Below are 16045 nucleotides of genomic sequence, written 5' to 3'. Positions count from 1 at the left end.
GAAGATAGTACCTCTCAAGGTTTCAAACCATGAGTTTTCCAGGTCCTTTCCTTCCTAGTCACCTGCTTTGGATTCACTTAAATTTTTTAATGTTCTTTCCCTTAATCAGTGCTTTTTGGATATGCCTATTAAACCTAATACAAATCCACTTAGTAGGAATATTTTTGTCATTTTACAAGACTTTGCCAAATTTTTTATTCAAATGAAAAGATGGTATGTATTTTGAATTCTTTTGAGCTTATTAAACTAATAATAGCATCAAAACTTGATTAGGTTGGCATAACTTATTCTTGTATTTTTATAAATGTTAATTAAGCATATGTTTAATAATTGTTTCTAAAATGCTACTTGGAATGGATGGAAAATTTTGTTAGTAAAATTTTTTTGTAATATTTTTAAATTTTATTTTTATTGATTAGAGAGAGGAAGGGAGAGAAACATAGATTATTGTTCCACTTATTTGTGTATTCATTGGTTGATTCTTTTATGTGCCCTGACCAGGGATCAAACCTACAACCTTGGCATATTGGGATAACATTCTAACCAACTTTTTTTTTTTTTAGTATAAACTGAGTTATTTTTACTTATTTAAAATTTTTTTCATTATGCTTTGGTTTTGGGTATACAGCTTAGTGGTTAGGCAATCTACACTAATAAAAGAGAAAGATGCAAATTGACTGTACCTTCAAAATACCTACCAGCCAATCAGGAGTGAATATGCAAATTAACCCAACAAAGATGACGGGGTTAATTTGCATATGCAGGCTCCGAGTGGCCAGGGGCGGGGTGGGCCACCAGGCCACCATGGCTACAACCCAGGAGTTCCGCACCACCCCAGTCACTCCGGGCCTCTAGGCAGCGTGGGAAGGCGGAAAGGCGGCTCCAGCCAGAGCAAAGGCAGTGCCGGCAGCCAGGGGAAGGAAGGCCCATTCTTTTTTTTTTTTTTTGGAAGGCCCATTCTTGCACGAATCTTCGTGCATTGGGCCTCTAGTCTATATATATAAAAGCCTAAACAACCAAATGACTAGTCGACCGGTTGCTATGATATGCACTGACCACCAGGGGGCAGACATTCAACACAGGAGCTGCCCTCTGGTGGTCAGTGCGCTCCTATAGCGGGAGCACCACTCAGCTGACCGGTGGGCGCCAGATGCTGGGCTCACGGCTGGCAAGCGCAGCTGCGGAGACACGAGCCTCTCCCGCCTCTGCGGCAGCTACCAAGCAGCAGCGGCAGGCGCAGCAGGGATCAGGCCAAAACCAGCAGTCTGACATCACCCGAGGGGTCCCGGATTGCGAGAGGGCGAAGACCAGGCCGAGGGACCTCACTGGTGCACGAATCCGTGCACCAAGCCTCTAGTCATATATATTAGTAAAATTCTAATACCTGTCATTTTTTAAAAATTGAGATACTAGCTTATGTTCATTTTTCTGTACTTTTCCCCCATTTTTCCAGAGTTTTCACGTGTTAGTGATTCATCTTGCCCAGATTGTATGTATAAATGTATTGTCCTATATATTAGTACATAATTCATGTGGTCTTAGAGGAATTTATTTAAAGTGACTAGGAAAGTTGAATACTTTCCTATTTTAGAAGTCTTAGAGGTTCAGATTGTTAGATCTAAAAGGGACCTGAGAGAGCACTTATGTCAAACCCCTTATTTTATAAAAGCTTGTTATACTATTTGGGAATAGCTAAGACAGAAGTTTCCTGTTTCCTAATTCAGTAGTCTTTCTAAATTTTATTTCTGCCCTCATCTGTATTTGGTCGGAGTTTCTGCTTTATACTGTTTATCCTTCCCAGCTTGGCAATTAATTTTCCTATAGAGAGATTATGGACGTCAAAAGGGCTAATTTACTCTGTTGTGTTTTTTTTAATAATATTATTACATTATTTTCTTAAAGCAGTAGATCTTTTCCACCACTCCATCCCACAATCCTAATTTAAGGCCATCTAAAAACCCTTTATTGTTTTGGAGTCCCCCCTATCCCAAGCTTCAGATTACCTTTCTAATAACGTTATGATGGAATCATGACACTAGTTTCTATTTGTATGTTATCTGACTGTTTCATGTCAGGTCTTAGACAACAAAATAGAGAAAGTCCAAAAGAATACAGGAATGACTCTAGCTATCTGGCTCTGTTCTGTTAATTAGGTCATTAGCAAAGTTTAGCTCCTGGACTCCTCGACAGAAGGGTTCACTAATTCTTTCAAAGAAGTGAGAGAAGTGTAGGAGATATATACAAGTAGGAAGTGATAACTAGAGTGGTTATAGGAAGAATACTATTTTTAATGAATAGAGTCAATGATTTTAGCAGAGATAAGTAGACAGAGTTATGTATATCTTGTGTTTGTCTGGCAGATTTTTTTTAACTTCTTTTCAATTACTTTTTAACTTTATAGGCTTGAGACAAAGTAATTCAAAGAAGGATTGGTTCTTATCAGAAGAAGAATTTAAATTATGGAACAGACTTTATAGATTGAGAGACAGTGATGAAATTAAGGAAATAACATTGCCTCAAGTTCAGTTTCTGTGTTTTCAAAATGAGGATAACAGATCAGTAAGTGAAACATGTTTTCCGATGTCCTTTATAGTGATTATGCAGTAGCTTTAGGAGTAAGGAGAATGTTCATGATCAGAATAGCACCTTAAAAATTTAAGAACATAAATAGCTTTTAAGAGATTATTAAACTCTAAGTTTGTAAAACTTCTAATTTTCTTATATTCTTTATTGTGTATATATATTTATATGACCATAATATATTTATATAAGTTCTGCCTTTTTAAAAAATATATATTTTTATTGATTTCAGGGAGGAAGGGAGATGGAGAGAGAGAAACATCAATGATAAGAGAGAATTGTTGATTGGCTGCCTCCTGCATACTGGGGACTGAGCCCGCAACCCAGGCATGTACACCGACCAGGAATCAAACTGTGACCTCCTGGTTCATAGGTTGACACTCAACCATTGAGCTACACTGGATGGGCTATTCTGCCTTTTCTTTATTACTTTATGCCATATGGACATTTCTGTATAGGCAAAATTTACATGATTGTTATGTTACCCCTGCAGTATACCATATTTTGACTGTTTCCCTATTGTGTTTTAGAATCCTTTTTTAAAAAATGTATTTGAGAGAGAGAGAGAGAAACATCAACTCATTCCACTTATTTATGCATTTATTGGTTGATTCTTGTATGTGCCCTGACTGGGGGTCAAACCTGCAACATTGGGGTATTGGGATGATGCTCTAATCAACTGAGCTACCCAGCCAGGGCTAGAATTCTTTTCAATCTGTTACTAACATAAAATTATACTATCATGAGCATCTGTGTACAAACTGGTGTTTATTTTCAGTTTTGAAACTTTTATTTGGATGTTATGATTTATTTTGTTTTAAGAACAAATTATTAGTAAACTTAATGAAAGCCAAGGGAATTTGTCAAAGGTTACTTTTGTACCCCAAAAGCTGGAAAAACAACCTCAGGAAAGATTCCTTTTAGAAGATATGTAGTGCTTGAAAAATATGGCTATTCAGGATTTTTTAAAAAATTCTTAATTGTTTAAAAATATGAAATGCTTCATGAATTTGCATGTCATCCTTGTGCAGGAGCCATGCTAATCTCCTCTGCATCGTTCCAGTTTTAGTAGATGTGCTGCCGAAGTGAGCACCAGGATTTGTATTTTTTATTCACTAACTGGAAAAGTGAGGCATGGTAGCAGGCATGAAGAATTAGGATTAGTATCACTGAGAGATTATGAATGCCTCCTTATTAGATTATTGGATATAAATAGCAGTTTTGAAACCACACATTTTTCTAAAATATTACTCAACATGGAACTACATAAACAGGAATATGGTCAACTAGTAACTCATGTAATATTTAGTTTAAAAATGTATTTAAAGGGCAGCTTTGTACTTTATAAAATTATTTTCTTTTTTTCTTCTGAGATTTTAGTTGAAAGTATCAAAATGAGTTCATATTATTTATGTTAGGCTGATTATTTGTGTATTAAATGTTTTTTTAAACATCAGTTTGTGAATGTTTTTATCCCTTTTACTATTTTAAAAATCATTAATCAAGACTCAAGAACCAACCATTGGAATTCGTCAACTCTCTCTATCTGAATGGAGACTGTGGCAAGATCATCCTTTTCCTACATATCAAGTTGACCATTCAGATCGATGCCATCATTTTATAAGCATTATGCAAATGATAGAAGGAATGAGACATGAAGAGGTAAGTTTTTTCATAATTAAAAAATATATATTTTATTGATTTCAGAGAGGAAGGGAGAGGGAGAGAGATCAAAACATCAATAATGATAGAGAGCCCTAACCGGTTTGGCTCAGTGGACAGAGCATCGGCCTGTGGACTCAAAGGTCCCGGGTTCGATTCCGGTCAAAGGCATGTACCTTGGTTGCGGGCACATCCCCAGTGGGGAGTGTGCAGGAGGCAGCTGATCGATGTTTCTCTCTCATCGATGTTTCTAACTCTCTATCCCTCTCCCTTCCTCTCTGTAAAAAATCAATAAAATATATTAAAAAAAAAATAATGATAGAGAATCATTGATTGGCTGCCTACTGGGGGTCCACCTGGGCATGTGCCCTGACCTTCTGGTTCATATGTTGATGCTTAACCACTGAGCCACGCCATCTGGCGAGGTAGGTTTTTTTTGTAATTTTCTCTTGCTGGTATGATGTGAAAGTAGAATACTTAATCTTTATTCTCCTTAATTTGAAGTCATTATTATAAGAAACAAGTATTGCCTTGGCCAGTGTGGCTCAGTTGGTTGAGCATCATCCCATGCACTGGAAGGTCGGTGGTTCAATTCCTGGTTAGGGCATATGCCCAGGTTGCGGGTTTGGACCCTGCTCAGCAAGCAAAATGATTGATGTCTCTCTCTCTCTCTCTCTCTCTCTCTCTCTCTCTCTCTCTCTCTCTCCCCCTCCCTCCTCCCCTCCCCCACTCCCCCACCCTCCCTCCCTCCCTCTCTCTTTCTCTTCCTTTCCCTCTCCCTCTCTCAAATCAATTTTAAAAAACTAGAAATTAGTATTTATTATAAATGATAGGTAGACTATTTTTTTTCTATATAGCTCTTTGTGATCTCAATAATGAACCAGTTTTCTGTCATAGAAGAAGTAGAATTAATTAGAGGAATATCTGTAAATATTGATAGACCAGAGTAAACTTTAAAAAAAATCTTTATTGTTGAAAGTATTACATATGCCCTCTTTTCTCCCCTTTGACCTCTTCTAGCCTACCCCCTCCCCCCCACCCCAGGTCATCACCACCCTATTGTCTGTGTCCATGGGTTATGCATATATGCATGCAAATTCTTTGGTTGATCTCTTCCCATCCACCCTCCCCTGCCTTCTCTCTGAGGTTTGATGGTCTGTTCCATGCTTCTATGTTTTATAAATATTTTTCTTTGTTCAGATCATTTGTAGTTGAAGCTCACTTACCACCATTTTAAAAAGCTCTGTAGCATTCCCCAGCCATTCACATATTCATCTTGACCTGGACAGTCAATTTCTTGCATAACCCGCAGAAACTTCAGTCCTTTAATAGGAAATTCTCCTTTTTTTAACTTTTGATTCAAACTAGCCCCACCCAGCACGCTGACTCACCTGCCTCCTTCTTCCTTGCATGTCTACTCCCTTAATTATTGAGGCCTCAGGACTTGGCATCAAATACTCTTAGGAATAAAGCTTCGGGACTGATGACTGCAGAGACAAAATTTTAGTCAAAGTAGAGATAACATCTAGGTCTCAGTTATATTTCAGCTCCAGGCCCAGAAAAGCAGCAAAACCAGCTGAAGTGATTCCATGGCTGACATCAGGACCAGGTGCAGTGATCAATGACTCCTACGCTAGGACCAGGGCTAGCTCCCTTCATCATCATGATTAATGATGTTTCCCCTATATAACCCATTGCCTGGAAACATTGCGGAGCTCACCTATCGCAGGGCGGGGGCCCCTTCCTAAAAATAAACCCTTATGTCTTTGCTGCAAATCCCTGTTAGTGTCTTATTGGGCTTTGGTGCTCACAGGCAAACAAACCCCTTTAGTCCGGTAATGATACTGGACACAAAGGGTCCATTACTGCCTGTCGCCACTAAGCCAGTAAACAGATAACAAGGTTGAATCTTTTATGAGCATTTATTTATTCTAGTTGTCAGTAGCAGAGGGTAGCAGGTATGGCACCTTAAAAAACTGCCCCAACATCTCCCACCAGTTGGCTCATAGGGATAGGGAAGAAAAGCTGTGTGCAGCAGGGAGGGTGTAGCAGGATGAGGGCTGCAGAGTATGTGGTCAGTGTGTCCACTCCCAGAATCTTGAAGTCCAATGACAAGGTAGTTAATCTTTTAACCATGGCAAACAGCTTATCCCATTCTTGGAATTGGAGAATGGACAGCATTCCTGGGACAAACTCCCAGAGGGGGATCAGTTTCCAAACACAGCAACCAGGTCAGGGTCCACTTTCTTTGATCAAGACAGGACATGATTAATAATATCTATGAGCATTACTAGTGCCTCACCATTCCCCCTCACCCCCACCCCTATCAATAACAAATGCTAGCACAGAAGATTTTTAATAGGAACAGGATCCTTTCAGCCACTCTTTGCTTTAGGCTTCTAACTTTATTAGCTGTAATGGTCATTTAGAATTGGCACGTGGATGGCCACGTCTTATCCAAGGTATGCACATGTGAGTAAATTAATCCTAATCTTCCCATTTGCATCACTTTGATTTTTCTGCATTGCAATAATGTTTTAAGACATTAATGAAATTTAATTATCAAAAATCTCTTTAGCAGTTGCTGTGGGTTGTTGTTTTTTTTAAATATCTTGATTGATTTCAGAGAGGAAGGGAAAGGGAGAGATTGAAACATCAATGATGAGAGAGAATCATTGGTTAGCTGCCTACTGCATGTCCCCTACTGGGGACTGAGCCCACAACCCAGGCATGTGCCCTTGACGGGAATCAAACCCTGGACTCTTCAGTTCGCAGACCGACGCTTTATCCACTGAGCCAAACTGGCTAGGGCAGCAGTTGCTGTTTTCAATTAAATGTAATGCTGTTCTTCTCAAGTAAATTAACTTTAACCAGCATTGTAATATATTAATTTCAACTTATTTAAAATTAGTTGAAATTCCTTGTCAGGAAGAGGGAGCTATCCTTTATTTTGGTCTTACATTGAAGAACCAAGAAACAAGCAGAATGTAATATCTATAATAATAAAAGCATAATTTGCTAATTAGACCGGACGTCCTTCTGGATGAAGCGGGGGCGGTGGCAGCGGCGGTGGCTGCGGCCAAGCCCCTTGCATGAATTTCGTGCATTAGGCCTCTAGTTGTTTATATGACCCTGGGTTGGGAAAAGGGATCTAGTTTTTTACTTTTGGATCTAATTCAACTTTATTAGACCATGTTGCCTCAAATGTGGTTTTAAAAGTCAGTGAAAATTAGAGCAGTTCCTTTGGCAGTGGAAGTAAAGTTGTTTAAACCCTTGTATTTATTCATAAGCATTTTCCCATTGAGAAACAAATAGTCTGAAAAACCTAAATACAAGCTTGGGAATCATTCATTTTGGATTTTATCCATGGCACTCACATTTTGTCTTTGACCAGTCAAACTCATTGCATTTGGTAGGCCTTTAATGATCAGAGTAAATTTTAATATATGTAATGATTTATATGAACTTTGTAATTTAGGATTTTTGTTAGATGAGATATATTGAGATGTTGTCTGTGACATAGGTTATTTGGTATACCTCTTATATCCTGGTGGTAGTTTAGAGAATTGTTGATTCCTTGAGTAGTTTCTTGATTATTATTCTTTGAGAGGGTCAGAATGATGAACCTATTCAAGAGTGAAATCCAAAATGCCTGGGTTAGACTCCAAACACTACCTCATACTAATTGTGCATTTGTAAGACACTTAACCTCTTTATGCCTCAGTTTCATCTATAAAATGGGAATAATATTAATACCTTCTTTACATGGTTGTTGTAGGATTAAAAGACTTGATATGCATAAACCATTTAGAACTGTAATGGCACATAGTAAGTACTCAGTAGCTTGTAGCTGCTCTTTTTATTATTAGTTATCATTCATGAATAGTATATGTAAATATATAAATTAGTTGTGAATACCAGCAAAACCTGTGTCATCAAATGAACACATATTTATTTAGTGTCCTCTGTATACGATGTTCTATTCTTGGCCTTGCGGCTACATCAGGGAAGAAGCCAGATAAAATATTTTGTCAGCCGAAACCGGTTTGGCTCAGTGGATAGAGCGTCGGCCTGCGGACTGAAGGGTCCCAGGTTTGATTCTGGTCAAGGGCATGTACCTCGGTTGCGGGCACATCCCCAGTAGGAGATGTGCAGAAGGCAGCTGATTGATGTTTCTCTCTCATCGATGTTTCTAACTCTCTGTCTCTCTCCCTTCCTCTCTGTAAAAAATCAATAAAATATATTTTTAAAAAAATACTCATATGTGGAATCTAATGAACAAAATAAAATGATGAACAAAATAAACCGATGAGCAAAATAGATCCAGAGACATAGAAGCATGGAACAGACTGATGATTCTCAGAGAGAAGGCAGGGATGGGGGTTGCGTGGGGAGAGATTAACCAAAAATCCTATATGCATATAAGCATAGCCCATGGAGACAGACAATAGTGTGGTGTAGGCCTGGGGAGGGGCATGGGAGCGGGGTGGAGAGGGTGAATGGGGAAAAAAAAGGGGGACATCTGTAATACTTTCAATAATAAAGATAAATTAAAAAAATAAAACTGGAAATAAAATAGTCTATTCTAGCCTATAGTACACATACAAGTATCATTTCAGATGTTCTAAAAGCTGTTCTTAGTTTACTTTCAAAAGGAGAGTAATTTAACATATAGCTGTGTGCTTTACATTTATATATATTAATTTCTTAAGTATGTATTTTTAGGAAATTAGAATAATTGTTCAATTAAATGTTAGAAGTGAAAAAACTTAGTGTCTATAATCTTATTTTATGCATTCACTAAATTTGTTCTTTCTACAAATAGTTATCATGGGTCTTCCATGTATTAAGTACTGGGGAAACAAAAATATTAATGGATTAAAGAAATTTATGTTAATGTCACAGTCGTTTCATTTATAATTTTATTTATCAGAATAATTTTTTAAGGTATAAGAAAATCATTTGAATAATATTGTTTGGGAAATATTTTAACATAGAGTAAAACTCATCTCTTAGAATTGGCTTGTTTTGTTTTCTTGTGACCTTTTCATTTCTTTATAGGGAGAATGCAGCTATGAATTGGAAATTAAATCTTATTTACAAATGGAAGATGTTAGCTCAACATTTAGTGCTCCCAGGAACAAATCTAATCTTCTTGCCAATGGCACCTTTACTAGTGACAAGAAATATTCATTTATAAGGAATATAAATGAAGGCAATTTATTCTCAATGACAGAATCTGATGAAGAATGTGCTGGAATTTTTAAACAGACTCATATCAAACCTACTAAAATTGTCTCTCTTAAGAAAAAAGCTTCTAAAAAACGGAAAAAAGATCAGCCTAAAAAAGAAAATAATGATGTTGTTATGGATTCTTTAGATACTGATGGCAATTCTACTGTTGAAAATCTTTTTCAGGTAGACCTAAATGATAAAAGAGCATTAGATATAGATGAAGTTGCTGCCACATGTGCTGTTGATGAAAATGTTGTTAATCAGCCATGTAGATTATTAACAGAATGTCAGATTACAAATAAATCTACTAATTCATTTACTAGAAGTTTTTTAGATTCTGGTTATAACAGTTTCACTGATGAGAAATCTGTTTTATATAGCTTATTTCTTCCATTTGAGGAAGAGCTTGTTATAGCTGGAACAGATGACCAATTTTATAATTGTTATTCACTTACAAAAGAGGTACTAGTTAATGTAGAGAGATTTTTATCTCATTCTCCTCCACCTCTCAGTGAACTCTCAGTTTTGGAACATGAAATTACTAAGGGTTCTGCACTTGAAAATTTGCTTTACCCACCCTGCACAGAGTATTTACAAAACAATAAATCTACCTGTTTGATATCACATGCAACTGTCAGTTCTCAACAGAATTTAGAATTGAATTCACTTAAATTTATTAATCATCCTTCTGAAAAAAGTTGCCTTTATAGTACAACTAATAAGATTGTTGATGAGCCCAGCTTCTGTGACTATGATGATAAAGTACGTAAAGATGTTGAAAATGAAACTTTAGTAACCAACAGTCATACTCAAATAAACACAGGCCCTCCACAATACTTAGATGAAGAAAACAATTGTGGTGTTGATAACAATGGGCTTCAAGTATTGTTCACAGATCAGGATGAGAGTTTACCACTATTTGAAGAAGATAATACAGAATTTAATGATATGAGCCTTTCTCCCTCAAATAATGAATGCAAATCTTTACATGTGTCAGACAAAACATGTATAAACAAAATGGCACTGGTTTCTCAGTTCTTAATTTCTGATGAACTTTTGTTAGAAAATAATTCTGAACCCCAAGATCAAATTATCTATGATACTAATACTAAATCTCATGAAGATTTGACAGGTGTACATGAGGAAAAACTGAAGAGTGATGAATATGTTCTTGACTGCTCTAAGGATTTATTTTCTGTTACCTTTGATTTAGGATTTTGTATTCCAGATTCTGATGATGAAATATTAGAACATGCATCAAATACAAATAAGAATAAAACTTTAGATGATCTACCTGGAAGATGTTTAGATATCAAGGAGATAAGTGATGCAAGTTATGTTTCAAATCAAGCATTAATAACAAGAGATCATGTTGATAGTTCTAGGAGTAGAACCATTACTATCTCATCAAGTGAAGATAAGCAGAGTCCAACTTCTTCACATTTTCCATTGAGTATAGCAAACAATAAACAATTTATGTTGCCTGGTTATTCTCAGTTTTCTTTGCCAGTTGGAGAAAAAGTTATGAGTACACCCCTTTCTAAATCAAGCACATTGAACTCTAAAAGGAGAAAGGAAATGCCTAGGACACTAGATTCTAATAAAGTAAATTCACAAAGTTTCAAAGAAACATTGAACTCAACTTTTGATGATTCAGGACTTTTTATAGAAAAGGCTAAAAATGGGGAACAAATCAATCTACATCAATCCTGTCATTCTGCTGGAGGTAAGATTTCATCTTTCTAGAATAATTACTCTAGATAAACTTCTGTAATTTTTCAAAATGTAATTGCTCAGTTTATGGTGTGTTGAATTAGATAATTGATGTATTCTATATTTTTACAGTTGATGCTTAGTGATTATTTTACCTACATATATATTTATGGCATGCATGCCATTGGAGAGGTATTACACTGTGAAATATAGAAGTATAAGATTTGGCCCTAGCCTTTGACTGTAAAACAAACAATTGTGTGACATACACTTTTGAAAAGATACCAGTAAAATGTGTAAAGAACTACTAAAGGAATATTAAGATAGTGGATGTTTAGGAGATACAGAAAATGTCAAAATGTTGAAGTGGATTTGATTAGATTTTTACATGTAAATTTTCATTTTGGCTCCTTGGGAATATGGATATGTTGAAAGTAATAAAATGAGAATTTAGATGTTATAAAATAGTGGGGGAAAGCACAAGAAGGCAAGTGTAAGATTTTGAGGGGATAGTGTAAAGAAAAGGGTTTATATAGCAAAATAGTTGAGAAGTAATACTAATTGGAGGATTGAGATAAGAGCACAGAAGCTCTTGGGGAATCTGCATTTCTGTGAGCTAATTCTACACAGATACAGAAAAACAAGAAAATACAGTGATAGATGCTACAGTTAAAAGGAAAGCCTTCTGGAATTACTTGGTTATTATAACTGAGTCCTGCATTTAATTCTAGCTGCCTTAGAAGATAATGAAAAAAGAAAAAGTTGGATTATAGAGTGCTCATTTGTTAAACTGATAAGAACAGATACTACACTTGATCTTAGCCAAAAGGTTGAGAAGCGATAGAGTGCTCATTTGTAAAAAGGATTTATTCAAGTTTATCTGTCTGGGTAGATGTTTTATTGTCATAGAGTATGAAGAGAAATTTGCTATGTAAATTTATGTTAGTTTTCTTTCTTTTTTAAAAAATTTATTTTTTAGCCCTGACCGGTTTGGCTCAATGGATAGAGTCGGCCTGTGGACTGAAACATCCCAGGTTTGATTCCCGTCAAGGGCATGTACCTTGGTTGCGGGCACACCCCCTGTGGGAGATGTGCAGGAGGCAGCTGATCGATGTTTCTCTCCCATCGATGTTTCTAACTCTCTATCCCTCTTCCTTCCTCTCTGTAAAAATCAATAAAATATATTTTAAAAATGTTTTTTAATGTTTTTATTGATTTTTAGAGAGAGAAGAAGGGAGAGGGATAGAGAGATAGAAACATTGATGAGAGAGAAACATCATCAATCAAGATCAGCTGCTTCCTGCACAGCCCCCACTGGGGATTGAGCCCTCAACCGGGCATGTGCACTGACCAGGAATCGAACCAGTGACCTTTTGGTTCCTGGATCAATGTTCAACCACTGAGCCACACCAGCTGTGTTAGTTTTTTATTACTGTGTAACAGATTATGCCCAAAAATTTAGTGGATTAAAATAAACATTCATCTCACAGTTTCTATAGTTTAGGAATTCATGAGTTTCTTAATTGGGTGGTTTAGCGTAGGATTTCTCATGGGTTATAATCCAGATTTCACCTGTGGTTGCAGCTATTTGAAGTCTTGACTGGGCATGGATACTCTGCTTTCAAGATGGGTTGTTCAACGTGGGGAGGGGAGATAGAGGCACACAGGGATCTCTATTCCATAGCAACTCTAAAATCCAGCAGAAGTGGGATTAGAAGTTCTTTGATTAAGATTCAAAGCCTGGTAATAATTCTCCATGGTTCTTTGTTCTCTGGATGCTTGGTAGCATCCTTTCTCACAGACAGCACCTGTGGAGTTTTCTCTGCATACTTTCTTTAAGTAAAAATTTGGGAATCCAAAGCCCTCTTTCTATTTTGTTCTGTCTCTGCCCCTTTTAGTTGTAACTGGCTGTGTTTCTTCCCATATAATTCTCACAAATTTTTGGATTTCTTCTGAATCTTATTGGGATTCATTCCATTAGACCCAGCGGTTCTCAACCTGTGGGTCGCGAACAATGAAAATACATCCTGCATATCAGATATTTACATTACGATTCATAACAGTAGCAAAATTACAGTTATGAAGTAGCAATGAAAATAATTTTATGGTTGGGGGTCACCATAACATGAGGAACTGTATTAAAGTGTCGCGGCATTAGGAAGGTTGAGAACCACTGCATTAGACACTAGCTTGCCCACAAATCTTTTGGAGCTAGGTGTTCTACCTTGGGTTTCTGTTGAGATGTCTAGAGATACAATAGGTCCTCGGGTTATGTTGGAGAGCCGTTCCTACGGTGTGACGTAATGCGTTTCGCCATAAGTTGGAACCCACCTCCATAAGCACCTACGTCACTCACATGGAGCACAAACACAGCAGTAAGGAAGTGAAACAGTAAAAAAAAATTTAAAAGGAAGATAATTCCTGATCTTTGCTTGTGGTAAATAAATAATAAAAAACATAAAGCACGTATGTACATACATCAAAATGACGGCACTTTTTTTTCTTTTTATAAGTAAATGGGAGATGGTGACGTAACCAGGAACTAATGTAAGTCGAGTCCAATGTAACCTTAGGACTATCTGTAGTTCTTTAATCTTAGAAGATCTATCTGGGAGTATCTGTGATAAACATTCCAAAGTGTTTAGAGGGCTTTTTATCTGACTGAGTGGTACTCTGAGGCACCACTTTTGATCTTAGGTCTTAAAGCATATAGACAGTCCTCAGGTTACGTCGGACTCCGATGTACTTCGTTTAAAGTTTCATCATTTCGACGTATGTACATATATACTTTATGTTTTTTATTATTTACCACAAGTAAAGGTCAGGAATTGTTATTTTTCTTTTAAATTTTTTTACTGTTTCACTTCATTACTGCTGTGTATGTGCTCCATGTGAGTGATGTAGGTGCTTATGTAGGTGGGTTCTGACTTACGGCGAAACGCGCCGAAGGAACGGATCTCCGACGCAACCCGAGGATCTACTGTATACAGTTATATCCTCAGCTGTATCTGAACAGTATTTTCCTGGCAGTCCTCTAAATTATATCTTTGCCTGGAAGATTTCTTAGTTTACTAGTAACATGGTTTGCCAGCTCAAGAAGTTGGGAATTTTCAAAAGCCAGCAAGTTTGTTTCACATTTAATAGTCCTTTCTTAGGATATATGCACCCCTATGTTCATAGCAGCACAATTCACCATAGCTAAGATCTGGAAACAGCCTAAGTGCCCATCAGTAGATGAATGGATTAGAAAACTGTGGTACATCTACACGATGGAATACTATGCTGCTGTAAAAAGGAAGGAACTCTTACCATTTGCAACGTCATGGATGGAACTGGAGAGCATTATGCTAAGTGAAATAAGCCAGTCAATAAAGGAAAAATACCACATGATCTCACTCATTCATGGACAATAGAGACCATTATAAACTTTTGAACAATAATAGATACAGAGGCAGAGCTGCCTCAAACAGATTGTCAAACTGCAGCGGGAAGGCCGGGGAGGGTTGGGGGGCAGGAGGTAGGGGGGTAAGAGATCAACTAAAGGACTTGTATGCATGCATACAAGCATAACCAGTGGACATAAGACACTGGGTGATAGGGGAGGCTAGGGGACTGTCTAGGGCGGGGAGATAAAATGGATACATATGTAATACCCCTTGTAATACTTTAAGCAATAAAAAAAAAAAATAAAATAAAATAAAAGCACTGACAAAAAAAAAATAAAATTATTTATATTTTTATTCTGGAAAAAAAAAATAGTCCTTTCTTTAGCTTCTCTCTCCTCTTGTAATTTACTTTAACAGCAAGAAGCACAGATGACACCTTAAACATTTTATCTAGAAATTTCTTTAGCTAGATCACCTCATTCATTAGGCACATTTTCTACTTTCTGTGTTACTGGAAGGTTGCTAAACTTTCTGGCATTACATAAAGGATTCTCTTTCCTCCAATTTCCAATAAGATTTTCCTTACTTTAACCTCTCACACGTAGCCATTGATCTTCATAGAAATTGTTGCTATAAACAATTCCTTTGAGTCTCTTTAAGCTTTCACCAAAACTCTTCTCAAAAGTTCTTTCAAACTTCTGCCCCTAATCTAGTTCTAAAGTTCTTTACATCGTTTAGTTATTTCGTATGGCAATCCACTGTTTCCAGGTACTGCAACCTGTATTATTTCTCTATTGCGCATAACAAATTATCCCACCCAACTCCCAATTTAATGGCTTAAAACAACAAACATATTTCTGTAGACCAGAAATTCATGAGCGGCTTAGTGAGTGGTTTTGGCTCAGGATATTTCATGGAGTTGCAATCAAGACGTTGGTCAGGGATGGAGTTATCTGAAGGCTTGGATAAGCTTGGAGGATCACATTGCTCTTGGTGGGAGGCCTCAGTTTCTTACCACATGGGCCTCTCCATAGGATTTTCTCTTAAAATATATTTTTATTGATTTCAGAGAGGAAAGGAGAGGGAGAGAGAGATGGAAACATCAGTGATGAGAGAGAATCATTGATTGGCTGCCTCCTGCATGCCCCCTACTGGAGATTGAGCCCGCAACCCAGGCATGTGCCCTTGACCGGAACCGAACCCAGTACCCTTCAGTGTGCAGGCCGATGCTCTATCTACTGAGTCAAATCGCTAGGGCTCCATAGAATTTTTTTAAACTGTGTTTTTAGAGAGAGAGGGAGGGAGATAGAGAGAAACATCAATGTGAGAGAGAAACATCTAATGGCTGCCTCCCACATGCACCCCCACCAGGGATCAAACCCGAAACTTGGGTATGAGCCCTGACTGGGAATTGAACCATCAACCTTTTGGTGCACGGGATGACGCTCAACCAACTGAGTCATACCGGT

At 37.3% G+C, this 16045-nt stretch overlaps 1 protein-coding gene, 1 non-coding gene and 1 pseudogene across 2 annotated transcripts in view; 1 reads left to right on the top strand and 2 right to left on the bottom strand.

Moving 5' to 3' along the window:
• The window catches only part of FANCM (FA complementation group M), a 92052-nt gene that overhangs the window by 53915 nt on the left and 22092 nt on the right, over positions 1 to 16045 (top strand). Inside the window, exons 12-14 of the mRNA XM_059659093.1 lie at positions 2402 to 2559; positions 4087 to 4242; positions 9304 to 11203. Of these exons, the coding sequence (XP_059515076.1) occupies positions 2402 to 2559; positions 4087 to 4242; positions 9304 to 11203 (2214 nt within the window). The remainder of the gene's footprint in view (positions 1 to 2401; positions 2560 to 4086; positions 4243 to 9303; positions 11204 to 16045) is intronic.
• Positions 3567 to 3673, bottom strand: LOC132223782 (U6 spliceosomal RNA). Its single transcript, XR_009450519.1, has one exon. It is a non-coding gene; the product is annotated as a U6 spliceosomal RNA (small nuclear RNA).
• Positions 11929 to 12032, bottom strand: LOC132223077 (U2 spliceosomal RNA; annotated as a pseudogene).

Source organism: Myotis daubentonii, chromosome 1 (genome assembly GCF_963259705.1).
Source record: "Myotis daubentonii chromosome 1, mMyoDau2.1, whole genome shotgun sequence".
In the NCBI taxonomy this organism is placed as follows: Eukaryota; Metazoa; Chordata; class Mammalia; order Chiroptera; family Vespertilionidae; genus Myotis; species Myotis daubentonii.
This window is presented reverse-complemented; position numbering and strand designations above follow the sequence as displayed.